The sequence below is a fragment of the Rhizopus delemar genome, genomic scaffold (genome assembly GCF_000149305.1).
Source record: "Rhizopus delemar RA 99-880 supercont3.2 genomic scaffold, whole genome shotgun sequence".
Classification (NCBI taxonomy): domain Eukaryota; kingdom Fungi; phylum Mucoromycota; class Mucoromycetes; order Mucorales; family Rhizopodaceae; genus Rhizopus; species Rhizopus delemar.
The window spans coordinates 1,389,642-1,402,426 of record NW_027137828.1 but is presented as its reverse complement, the minus strand read 5'-3'; the positions used below and the strand labels follow the sequence as shown (position 1 = coordinate 1,402,426).

At 34.9% G+C, this 12,785-nt stretch overlaps 6 protein-coding genes across 6 annotated transcripts; 3 read left to right on the top strand and 3 right to left on the bottom strand.

Annotated features, from left to right (window-relative positions):
- Positions 1 to 515: 515 nt before the first annotated feature.
- RO3G_02765 (threonine ammonia-lyase, biosynthetic) lies at positions 516 to 2,189 on the top strand (the record flags this gene model as incomplete). Its single annotated transcript, XM_067657356.1, has 6 exons — positions 516 to 753; positions 805 to 893; positions 943 to 1,435; positions 1,491 to 2,060; positions 2,112 to 2,134; positions 2,181 to 2,189. The coding sequence occupies 6 exons, from the start codon at positions 516 to 518 to the stop codon at positions 2,187 to 2,189; spliced, it is 1,422 nt and encodes a 473-aa protein (XP_067513457.1).
- Positions 2,190 to 2,495: 306 nt separating this feature from the next.
- RO3G_02764 (uncharacterized protein) lies at positions 2,496 to 3,237 on the top strand (the record flags this gene model as incomplete). Its single annotated transcript, XM_067657355.1, has 3 exons — positions 2,496 to 2,572; positions 2,633 to 2,758; positions 2,814 to 3,237. The coding sequence occupies 3 exons, from the start codon at positions 2,496 to 2,498 to the stop codon at positions 3,235 to 3,237; spliced, it is 627 nt and encodes a 208-aa protein (XP_067513456.1).
- Positions 3,238 to 4,600: 1,363 nt separating this feature from the next.
- RO3G_02763 (uncharacterized protein) lies at positions 4,601 to 5,509 on the top strand (the record flags this gene model as incomplete). Its single annotated transcript, XM_067657354.1, has 1 exon — positions 4,601 to 5,509. The coding sequence occupies one exon, from the start codon at positions 4,601 to 4,603 to the stop codon at positions 5,507 to 5,509; it is 909 nt and encodes a 302-aa protein (XP_067513455.1).
- Positions 5,510 to 5,874: 365 nt separating this feature from the next.
- RO3G_02762 (uncharacterized protein) lies at positions 5,875 to 6,918 on the bottom strand (the record flags this gene model as incomplete). Its single annotated transcript, XM_067657353.1, has 5 exons — positions 5,875 to 5,929; positions 5,981 to 6,071; positions 6,130 to 6,293; positions 6,348 to 6,765; positions 6,810 to 6,918. 5 exons carry the CDS (start codon positions 6,916 to 6,918, stop codon positions 5,875 to 5,877), a joined length of 837 nt encoding a protein of 278 aa, XP_067513454.1.
- Positions 6,919 to 10,350: 3,432 nt separating this feature from the next.
- RO3G_02761 (uncharacterized protein) lies at positions 10,351 to 10,843 on the bottom strand (the record flags this gene model as incomplete). Its single annotated transcript, XM_067657352.1, has 2 exons — positions 10,351 to 10,426; positions 10,764 to 10,843. 2 exons carry the CDS (start codon positions 10,841 to 10,843, stop codon positions 10,351 to 10,353), a joined length of 156 nt encoding a protein of 51 aa, XP_067513453.1.
- A 415-nt stretch (positions 10,844 to 11,258) lies between these two features.
- On the bottom strand, positions 11,259 to 12,312 carry RO3G_02760 (uncharacterized protein; the record flags this gene model as incomplete). The annotated part of the gene is made up of 2 exons (XM_067657351.1): positions 11,259 to 11,275; positions 11,466 to 12,312. The coding sequence occupies 2 exons, from the start codon at positions 12,310 to 12,312 to the stop codon at positions 11,259 to 11,261; spliced, it is 864 nt and encodes a 287-aa protein (XP_067513452.1).
- Between the last annotated feature and the right edge of the window lie 473 nt (positions 12,313 to 12,785).

The window sequence follows — 12,785 nt, the reverse complement described above, 5'->3', positions numbered from 1 at the left end:
AAAGAAAAAGAACCCCCAGGCATATTATTAAACAAGCATGCAAGACAAGGTAGTACACAATCAGCCATTGTCTTTGGTACACAAAAGAGGCCTACTTTGAGACAGTACTCTTGTCCTTGTGATATAAACACTGCAGATTCGGAAGATTTAACAGCAAAAGAATTTGCAGATATGACTGGGATTCGGATAAAAGAAGAAGAGAAATGCTTCAACCCGATCTACTTGACGCCCAAGATATGGGATTTGGAATTTTGGAAAGACCCAAATGAAAATCCATGTATTAAAAGAGGAAGATTCGAAATCACCATACAATCCTCGCTAAAACCATCTTACTGACTCATCTTTTCTTTGATCCAATTAAATTTTACTGAGTCATAATATCCAGTTGCCTGTTTTTTTTTTTTTTTTTTTTTTTTAAGAGTTAACAAATAAAATAAAAGAAAGGATTTTCCTTTTGCTTTTTTTTTCTTTCCCCTTTTTTCTTTTTCTTTTTCACTACTATTTGCACCAAGAAGATGTGTTCAGAACAACCAGATTATCTTCGTATGATTTTGACTGCTCGGGTCTATGATATCATCAAGGAAACACCGTTACAAGAAGCTGTCAATTTAAATACCAAATTAGGATCAAACATTTATTTGAAAAGAGAAGACCTTAATCCTGTCTTTTCATTCAAGATACGTGGTGCTTATAATCGTATGGCTCACTTGACGGATGAAGAAAAAAAGAATGGTGTTATTGCCTGCTCTGCTGGTAAGATCATAGAGTGTTATCTTGATGTATTGTTGTTTATCATCATCTTAGGTAATCATGCTCAGGGTGTGGCTATTTCCGCTAAAAAGCTGGGTATCAAAGCCAAAATTGTCATGCCTGTACCCACACCTGCTATTAAAGTAAAGAGAAAAACAAATAGACATCCACAGGACACTAACCACCTTGAAGTGGCGTAATGTTCAACGCTTAGGAGCAGAGGTCGTCTTGCACGGACTTGACTTTGACGAAGCCAAAAAGGAGTGCGCGAGATTATGTAAAGAAGAAAACTTGAAAGATATCCCACCCTTTGACGATCCTTATGTCATTGCTGGACAAGGTACGATTGGTATGGAAATCCTTCGACAGCATGATGTGAGTAAGATCTCTACTATATTTATCCCAGTCGGTGGAGGAGGTCTGGTCGCAGGTATTGCTAGTTATGTCAAGCGTATTGCACCTCATATCAAGATCATTGGTGTGGAGGCTATAGATGCTTGTGCGATGGATCAAAGTTTAAAGGCCGATAAGAGAGTCCTGTTGGATGAGGTTGGATTATTTGCAGATGGTGCGGCTGTGCGTATGGTAGGAGAGGAAACATATCGTTTGGCAAAGAGCCTTATTGATGAAGTTGTGCTGGTGAATAATGATGAGATTTGTGCTGCTATTAAAGATGTTTTTGAAGGTATAAAGATAGCATGTCTCAGAGGATGTTTTTATTGATTTCCTTGTGTGTGTAGATACTCGTTCAGTATGTGAGCCTACAGGAGCATTGGCCTTGGCAGCTGTTAAGAAATATATCAACACCTATCCAAACACAAGGCAAGACGTTCACGTAGCCATTGTCTCTGGTGCCAATGTCAACTTTGATCGATTACGTTTTATTGCCGAGCGTGCTGAATTGGGTGAAAAGACAGAGGCATTCTGCACAGTCATTATTCCTGAACGACCCGGTAGCTTTAGAGGAATGATTGACGTCGTTCATCCTCGTGCTGTCACAGAATTCTCTTATCGATACAATGATCCCTCGAATGCTCACATCTATATTTCTTTCAAGGTGAAAAATCTAGAGAGTGAAGTTTCAGAAGTCTTGGAAGGATGGCATCAAAGGGGAATGAAGGGCTATGATGTGAGTGATAATGAATTGGCAAAGGCACATGCAAGATACATGGTGGGTGGTAGTCGACCTTTGAACGAACGTGTGTTTACATTCATCTTTCCTGAAAGACCTGGTGCACTGATGAAGTTTTTGGTTGAGATAGACACAAGATGGAATGTATCTCTCTTTCATTATCGTAATCACGGTGATGGTAAGATGAAGCGTGTTTGTCTAAAGAACCTGACTGACTCTTTATTATTAGACATGGGCAAAATCTTTTTGGGTGTACAAGTGCCTCCAGAGGATTCGGATATATTCAATGAATATTTAGAAAGAATAGGTTATCAGTACAAAGAAGAAACAGATAATGTTGTTTATAAATCATTCCTTTGCTAGACTAGAATTTCATTTTATAATAAAAAGCATGGATTAGAAAGCAAAAAGAAAACAGGTTACTATTGAATTCATCATCCTGCAAAAATAGAAAAGTGGCTTAGTCTCAGCGACGTGACAACAGTTGCTGGTGCACACAAAAAAATTTTTGAAAGAAGGGGGAAGGGAGATCAATTTTACCCAGTTTTCGTTTTTTTTTTTTTTTTTTTTTTTTTTTTTTTTTTTTTTTTTTTTCTCTTTTTCATCATTTATAATGTCTTTCACTCTTGAAGCTCCTTTAGCCTATAAGGTTCTCAACAGCTATTTTGAAAATGTCTCTTATGTCAAGGGGTAAATAGAATAAAATAGGAAATATACAAGTATTCATCTTTTTTTTTTTTTATTTGTTAGTGTCGAGCTTTCCGAAGCTGATGTTTCCGTTTTCAATGCTTTAACTGAAGGTGTATCTGCTGAAACTTATCCTCACTTGGCCAGATGGTATTCTCACATTGCTGCCGTCAAGGGTTTGGCCACCAAGTAAATAGACAGCGTCATGCGACTCTTGTAGTAGAGATAACTAACTATAAAATAGGGAAGCTGCTGCTCCTGCTGCTGCTGCTGCTGCTGAAGACGAAGATGACATTGACCTTTTCGGCTCCGATGAAGAAGAAGATGCTGAAGCCGAAAGAATCAAGGCTGAACGTGTTGCTGAATACAATGCCAGAAAGGCCAACAAGCCCAAGACGATTGCCAAGACCACCATCACTCTTGAAATCAAGCCTTGGGATGATGAAACCGATATGGAAGCCATGACCAAGGCCGTCAAGGAAATTGCCATGGATGGTTTGTTGTGGGGTGGTCACCAATTGGTTCCTATTGGTTACGGTATCAGAAAGCTTCAAATCAACTGTGTTGTTGAAGATGACAAGGTCTTGTTGGATGATTTGACTGATCAAATCACTGAATTAGAAGACTATGTCCAATCTGTTGATATCGCTGCTATGCAAAAGATCTAAAGGATAACCTATTGAAGAAAAAAGAAAGCAAAAAAAAAAAAAATAACCAAAAATTCATTTTTTACCAAATTTATATCAAAACTATTTTTCACATGTTAATAAGAGAAAGCTTGCTTTATTTTATTTTGCTTTTCTTTTTCTTTTTCTTTTTTTTTTTTTTTTTATTTGTGAAAATGCCATTTATTAATAATAAGGAAGATAAATATCGGATTGTGGATGAAATATTAAGTGCAACAGATTATTATCATGTACTTGGAGTGAAAAGGAATGCTACACCAGAAGAAATTAGAAGAGCTTATATAAAAGTAAATGTGTACTTTAAACATATCTCATTTACATTCTATTAGAAAAGTAGAATATGTCACCCAGATAAATTTGTTCCTTCTTATCCCCGAGCTACTCAAAGCTTTCAAAGTATAGAATAAGATGAAATCCACAGATACTTATTTCTCTATCCTAGTCTTATCTATTGCTTATGAGACATTAAACAATCCTTCATCTAAATTAGTTTATGATTTATCTAAACAAAAAGGAACATTTCGTGTATCATCCGATGATGAAACAAATTCAAATGATACCTTACAGAGAGTGTTACATCAGGTACTCCATTATATTATGCAATCACTTACTGACTTTGTTTTTTTTGTCTAGTTATTTAATGAAATGTTGGAAGGAGAATTTCAAACGTTGAGAGCATTTATACGTAAATCAAAAGAAAGAAAAGAAAAAGTAAACGATTGACATCATAAGCATAGATACTTTAAATGAAACAAATCCTGCGATGCATATCACAGAGGATGCCATCATTCATATTGAACTTGCCTTTAAAAAAATGCGTGAAATATTTCAATGTAAGTCAACCACAGCTAAACTCAGATGGCTAATTGGTCCATTTAACAGCTACACACCAATATTATCAAGTGATACAATTTGAACTAATGAGACTGTATGAATTACAATATGAATTAAGACAACTATCCTATTTCAGTCTTTGGAAACGTATGCAGTTATCAATCACAATCTGTAAACTCTTATTACAATTACCCATCATCATCAACACTCACTCCAAACAAAAACAACAATTGCTTCAAGATGTCAACAACAGAAAAAAGGAAGAACAAGGTTTATTGAATCAAAATATTGAATCCGCTTTAAAAATGGCCGTCGGTTTATTAGAAACAGGTGAAAGATTAACAAACGCTTGGTGAAATAAAATTTTTTCTATTTTTATCATTAGAGTGAGACAAACTTAATTTCATTGGTTGATGAGCCTCTTTTCTGTTGTTATTTTCTTTCCCCCCTATTTTGTCCTTTTTTTTTTTTTTCTTTCTTTCTTTTTGATATAAACAAAAGAGAGAGAGAGATGAGTGTGAATAGACTTGCTGAACTTCAAAACAATTCGACAAACCCTGTTCATCAAAACAGTGGAGGATACGAGATGCGTCCGTTGTTATCCACTCAAGGGGATATCACTTCTGTCCAAGGATTTCTTGACCAAGTATCCCATATCAAGGAAAGCATCAGCCAAATAAACTACAATGTCACTCGTATCCAATCCCACCAATCAAGCATGCTTCAAACAGCCGATGTCTCTGAACTCTCTCGCAACAGACAAGCCGTCGAGGATCTTTCGGCCGAGACTCAAACGATCATGACACATGTCAAGCAAAAGCTCAAGGAGATTGAGCCCACCTCTCGTCATACCGATTTAGCCATGCGCAAAAACACATTTAGTGCTGTCACCAAACAATTTATGGACGCCATCGAAAATCACCGTCGAGTGGCCATTGATTTCCAAAAGGCTGAAAGCGTTCAACTCGAACGACAGATCAAGATTGCCAATCCAAACGCTACCCCACAAGAGATTGAACAAGCGATCGCTCAGGCTGAAAATGGTGGTGCTGTGTTTGCACAACAGTTGATGCAGTCCAGTAAACGTCAGAGTGCCCAGAACACGCTGGATGCCGTTCAGGAACGTCACGAGGATATTAGACGCTTGGCAAAGAGTGTTCAGGAATTATCGATCCTATTCGAAGAAATGCAGTCTATGCTCGAGAGTCAGGCCAAAGTGTTGGATCAGATTGAGTCGAGTGCGATTGACACAACGAATCAGTTAGAAGCAGGTACACAATACATTGAAAAGGCTAAAAAATCAGCCCTGTCAACAAGAAGAAATAAGTTTATTTGTCTTGGTATCTTTATCGTTATTATTATTATTATTGCCATCATTCTTGGTGTTAAATTGGCTCCAAAAAATAATAACAGTGGATAAAGTCATCTTTTTATTATATACCTTTACTTCTTTATATGTAATACCAATAAATAAAAATAAAAGAGAAGGTTACTTTTTTTATATGAAGCATAAGTGGGTTGTTTTTTTTTTTATTATCATAAAACTCGGTATTTTTCTTTTTTGAAAAATAAAAAGGTTTAAAATTACATAAAAGAGATTAAATGGGTATATAAGTAGATATATACACATAAATATAAGATGCTAAAAAAGAAAGGGCTTGTTTGTATATAAGGAGAGAGTGTGATAGAAAGAGTTCAATAAGAAGGGTATTTCAAAGAGATGCAAAGGTATTATAGAATCATATGTTTAAACTAACAAATGGCTGGGACTCAAAACAAGTGGGATTAAATAGAGTACATGTTCTCAAGAGCTTGTTTTTGTAATACGCTTTGTTGGAAACTAAAATGCGGATAAGTGGATGTTCAAGTCGCATTTTTTTTTTTTAAATACCTTCTGAGCTGTTCGTTTTCTTGTACAAGACGTTCAAGCTCAGCCAAGATTGTCATTTGAGTACTCTTTAAATGTTGAATGTGTTGAACGGCTGTAGAAAAAGAGGGGGGGGTGAGAATAGGATTGGATGATAAAGTGAAGAGACTTACTTCTGTGTAATAAAGTGACTTTACTCATCTTCTTATTCAAACAAGCAGGCAATTCATTTCGTAAATCTTCAAAACCATCTTTAATTTGAGCGCGACGCTTTTGCTCCGATTGAATATGGATTTGGCGTCTCAACTCGCTCACATTGGTATCCGTGATATCTTGGCTAGAAGTGACAAGATGAGTGGTATGCTTTGAAGGCACACGTTTGTTTACTTACTCAGTTTTTTGCTTGCGAGAACGTTTATCGCCTTCATCTTTCACCTTATCTTCTTCTCTAGCACGTTTCTTGTTTTGAGAGGCCACTTGTTTACGAGTACCAACACCTTGCTCAAATGATTCTTTGGAATACTGAAGGAACTCAGGGTAAAAAGATTCAGGTAAAGCAGAGGCTTTGGCAATCGTTTCACTGAGATAAGCACTACTGGTGCTACTCATGGTAGAGGTTGAAGAAGATTGGACAAGAGGGGGTGCCTGGTAGATTGGGGCTGAAGCAAATCCAGACATCAAACTATCGGGACTAAATGGAGGAGGGCTTGAGGCGACAAAAGGTTCAGAACCATACATCAAACCACTACTGGCAGACAAAGGTGAAGCAGAAGGTGAAGTAGCGACAGTGGACGCATAAAAAGGAGATACTATAAAATGTTAGATTGAATATAAATCATCATCCACTATTTACCAGGATACATCAAACTGGATTGATCGAGTTTGTTGGTGGGAGTGGTAGGATATGATTGTTGAGGATATTCATTGAGATATTCAGCAGTAGACCATTGAATTTTGTTCATTTTTATTTGTTTGGTTAAAAAGGATTGTAGTAAAAAGGACTGGTGTGGGGGGAGGGGGAAGAGTGTGTTAACTTGATGAAGAAGAAGAAGAAAAAAAAGGATTTATTTTTTCTTTTTTTGTGAGGAAAAAGGGAAAATTTAAAGTGCACGACAAAGTACTACCAAACTAAAAGACGTCAAATCACTGAACCAATGAAGTTGCAATTCAAATCTTGCTTTTTTTTTTTTTCTCATGCACCGATATCATATTGTGTTACGACTGTTTAAAAACGTAGTGTGTAACTTCTTCTTTTCTGTTTTTTGATCTCTTTTTTTTCTATTCACAATCATCATGAATGCACTGATTCAAAGATGGGATGGATACTGTCTTGACTCTGTTCTAATTCTATTCTTTAGTTTGATAAAAGATGATTTTGATCGAAATATTACTGAGTTAGAAAGAGCAGTGACATTCCCAATTTATAAATTGATTCCGTTTAATTGATGTATAAAAAACAGATAGACAATCCCATTTATCCCCTCCTTTATTTACTTTATACATCATTTATAAACATAGACAAGATCAGAATAAGGGTTGTTTATTTTATCCTCTTGTCTGATCCATTCCACATCTTTTTTTTTTATACTCTGCTTTCGGACAATAAAAACTATATCCAACCATTGGGACCAAAAGAGAGAAAGAAAAAAAAAAAAAAACAAACAAATCATCCATCTTTCTTATGCATTTTACCCGTCTTTTATGTTTTCCCTTGGTTTACTTTTCATGATTCAAATAGTGTTGATGAATAAAATAGAAAAAAAAAAAAAAGGAAATGATTAGATAATATATGGCTTTGAAATATTGGGTAGAACAAAAAAAAACTCTGTTTCATGTAACTATTAAAAAAACTTTAATCAATATTCTTCCTCTGGTGACTTTAAAGTGAATTTTGCGTAATCAAGTTCACAGACATTTAGAAAAGGGTGTATTGTAACCAAGCATGTTGTGTTGAATAAAAGCTTCTTTTTTAATCTCTTCTTTTTTAAAAAAGATAAGCCCACTTTGCTCATTCTTTCCCGGAAAAGAGGTGTCCAAAGAAGATTCAATCCGATCTATCGGGGTTTCGGTTGATCAAAAAAAAAGGTCCAAAATATTCTTTTTTTGGGAGTGCATAAACCTTAACTTTATTTTAAAGTAAATAATAAAATTGAAAAAAAAGAAAAAACATGCAAAACCTTTATGGGACACATGTTTGTAAACAAATAAAGTAAAGATCGACTGATTGAATGTGAATTGAGTGTGTTTTATACAACATAAACATAATGCACAGGGCATCTTCAATTCTAAAGAAGCGGAGTAAACCCTTATTTGATATTCACATCTATCCATGCTAGCCTGCCTGAATGGAAAAAAAAAAAAAAAAAAAAAAAGAGATGATCGTTTGGATGAATCAAAACAAAGAGAAATAATAAGCAATCAATGAAATAAAAAGAGAGTCTTTTTAAACTGTCGCTCTCTTTTTTTTTTCCTCCCCTTCTTTTCAAAACTAAAATCAATTCTACAATTCCTTTCTAAATTCAAATGTAACCAAGTACACATGGATGACAATTCTCTCTTTCTCTCTCTCTCTCTCTTTTCTTAAAAGCAAAACATGAGCAAACACAAACGTTAATTTTTCGTCCCTGAAAAATCCCAAAAATAGTTGACAGGTACACAAATCTGACATTTCTCATCTTCTCTTCTTTTTACAGTAAAAGTGATGGTAATCATTTTTCCATCTTTTTTCTATATTTCAATCGATTGACCGTCATACAAAAAAAATACAAGACCGACTCTTTATCTTTTTTTTTTTTTGTGTGTATGTCTGTGTTTAGCGCTTTTTTGAAGCGCCTATAAAATTTTGAAGGGCAAAGTGACGTACAAAGACCCAAAAACAGTTTGAAAAAAGAAAGGCTCGGTTGTGTAATGAACGATAGAAGGATTTATACACGTTATTTTAAATTAATAAAAAATAATCTTACAAAATCATTTTGAAAAGAAAAGTTGATTTGGTCTACATGACATTCTAACTTTATTTTTAGTTCATAGTACGAAAGCTTGCTTATTCAAAAAAAAAAAAAAAAGTCTGTGTGTTTTTCCTTAATTTGCAAAGATGTGACGGACTGAAGAGAGAGAGAAAGTTATATCCGCGGTGAAAAGAAGATGAAAAGGTTTATTTTAGAGTAAGCAATTCCTTTCATTCTACAGAAACCAAAACTCGATTTTTTCTGTATTATCCCGTTCTTTTCTTCATTTCACTTTCATAGTCTCATTTTTATGATGTTACATTTTCTCAATTTCGGATTTAAAGACTGTTTCAATTAAAATCAACTTTCGGATATTTGACCGCTTCTCTCCGTCTAATAAAATATGTTATTTATCCTTTTATAATTTAGAACCTTGAATTAGGTTAATAAAGTTTAAAAAGAAGAAAGCTTTGGAAAGAATCTAGAATGATCTGCTTCATAATCGAATAATGAAAACATTCGACATCAACTCATACCACACACACTTTTTACATTCTTAATCAACCACAATACCATTTCATCCTTCTTTCTCTTCTATTAACCAACAAGAACCTTTATCAATCTTGAATTATTTTGGATAAAAGAACCCAATCAATTCAATCAGACAAATGGTTCAAAATAAATCAAGCCAAAAGAAAAAAAAAAAAAAAAAAACTATATTTTTCTGTGTGTGTATATTGCTAAACTAGCCAATAAACATAATCCATCGACAGCCTTGATTGGTTTCTGTGGGATAGTGAGATACATTCAACAACATTTTCTTCTTTGATAGCTTCCTTTAGATTACATATTAAACAGGTATCGGGATAATATGAAGGCGCTAGAGGAGATCTGAACCACATAGCTATCAACAGTCAAGACATGACAAAGCTACACAGGTACTATTTTTTTTTTTAAACAAAAACCCAAATTTGCGAAAAAATAGACTAAAGAAAGAAAGCAACCGAGTCCTGTTTTCTTTTAAAGTCTGTTTAAAACATCTACGGTAACAGACATATCAGACGAAAGCACTATTTCATCTAGTCATTTCAGCCTTTTTTTTTTGGGAGGGGGTCATAGCCACAGTAGCTCCTTTTGTTGGCTGTGACATAATCACAGTGAACTGTTGCCAAGCCAAGATGTAGGCTGTCATGGGAACAGATTGTTTATTTATAGCATACTTTAACAAACAGAACATGACGTTATCTTGCATTTTCATTGGTAGACTATTTTGCCATTGTACCTGTTCCTTTCAAACACTGGCTTTGCTTGTAAAAGTTCTATCCATCCTTTTCTTAATACTAAAATGACTGCAGCAGTGATATTATTTTGCTGTACTCTTGGCGCAGATCGTGATACAAACAAGGCTTCAGCACTGGAATCTTGCTTGTATCCTAGGCTAACCATTCAGACTGTTGGAGCTAAATTTGTTTTATATAAACAGTCGTCTTCCTTTCCTTCATAAGTCGTCATCAGTAGTATTCTAAACTATGTTAATAGTTTCATTATCTTACATGATGAAATGTATCAAGACTCAGAGAACGTATTGAGGAAATTTTATAATGTCTTATTTTGCTCGAGTGTTTAGATACTTTTTTTTTTTTTCCCCATTCTTGTCAACGCTATGCTTATTAAAATTAGGATGATTGATTTTTCTACCTTTCGTATGTACTTGTCGTTCGACATGTAAGAATATGCCACTTGAACGCATTTTATAATTTTTGAATTCTTGTGTATGAAAAGCTTTCTTGCATATACTCTTTTTTTAGATTCATTATCTTTGACCATGATTTATACAAAATGTCTGAATAGAGCATTACCTAATTAAAAAGGGTTGAACTTGGCATCCGAATCGAATTCGTCTCACCTTGTCACCATCAGATACACGTAAGGACCACATGTTTTTAATTTCCTGAAAATAAATTTATCAAAGCATCCAAACGTGATATGATGACAAACTGCATTTAGCGATTGACATCTACCACAGTAAAGATCTTTGGAACAGATATTTTTCAGCTTAAAAATTACATCACGATCGATTCGATAGTCCAGTATACCCACCCGAGTTGGGATAGACACAGTGACCTTGTGTTAACATGCACCGTCAACTGTATCGATTAAAGAAAACAACAATGCTTGTGATATAATTTCAATGCGGTTGAATCTATTCAACTACAATTTTCTCTAACAATGCATGTTTCATGTTTTACGAGTACTTGCAATAATAGAGCTTTTGTCTGCTCTTTTTATATTAAAACGATTTCTTTGTAAAATAGAAAAAGACAATAGAAGGGGGAAAAAGTACTTCTTTTTATTTATTTACAAGAGCGAACTAAAATATAATAAAATATAAAATAGACATTAATAATTTTTTAAAAGAGAGAAAATGGTACAATGAATTCACAGGAAAAAGGATGTTATGTGCAAAAAGTCAGAAAAGTGAGAGGAAGAACAAGAGGCCTACACATGCATGGCAGTGCAGCCATTTTCCATTCGCAAATGTCTATTCAAAGCATCCATACGTGCAAAGGACTTGTGGCAGTGATGACAAGCATAAGGACGAATGCCCCAGTGCAATTTTTCATGTCTGTTACGATCATGTTGTCTTGCAAACCTTCTGCCGCAGTGAGAACAAGCGTAGGGACGTTCAGAAGTATGAGTACGCATGTGGGAGGTCAAGTTGTAAGGACGAGTAAAGGATCGACCACAGCCATCATGCTGACACACATAAAGAACGCCTTCCATTGGACCACGCTTGGGCTTAGGTTTATTCATGTCAGAGATCTTGGGCTTGTTCTTGGTTCCTTTGGTACGACCGCGACGACCGGGTACTTTGTTGATTCTATTGGATTTCTTATCCTGAAGGATAGTCACCTCTCCTCCGACGTCTTCTTCAACTTCTGGAGACGAACAACGAGAAGGAGACCAGTGAGACCATTCTTCTTCTTCCATGAGCTTTTCTTCCTCTTTGTCTTCTTCTAATTCAGGCAAGTTTAAAGCAGCTTCATGCTGTGCAATGAATTTATCAAGATATTCGATATCATGAAATTTAGGTTCACAATAATGATCATAACTGTTGAATTGTTCAAGAGGAGGGACCATGAGCATCGTCTTTTGTGAATCATAATTGACCACACCAATGGCAGGTTGAGGTTCGCATGAATTAGGCGTCAACAAGAGTACTTCATTTCCTGAGGGAGAATCACAAGGACTAGGATAAAAATCAGAATCCATTTGTGGATCTGGAAAGAATTCTGTCAGATTTGAATCAAGTTGATGAAGTGATGTAAAATAACCTTGATATTGTCCGGTAGCAGAAGAAGATGAGAAGGTAGATAATACATTGTTTGATGAATAGATTGAGTTCATGATGTGTTTATACAAAAAAGTTTATAAATCTATTGTTGTGAAAGAAGAGTTTTTTTTTTTGTTTTTTTTTTTCTTGACCAATTTATATAAAAAGTAGCAAAGAGGGCTTTAGTATGTGTGACCTTATCTATTCAGTTCCGACCCTTCAAAAGTAACACAAATGATGCCCTTTTTTTGACTTGTTGTTCAAATGACCCAGCGAAATGCTTCAAAAAGAACTTTTTTGTATACAAACGAATGACTTGCATTCACTGCCTAAAAATAAACCCAAACATTCTTTGAAAGTAGCAAAATTTAGCATCTTTTATGCTTCTAAATTTAATTTTGTATCAAAAAAAGAGAATTAAGCTAGGAAGCAACAAAGTGCTCTAACTTCTTTGTTACTGGATTATTTCTAATGCAAAAAAGAAACTCACCTTTCTTTATTTCTCTTGTACATACTATAATGTGAACTGCACCATTTTTATCATTAT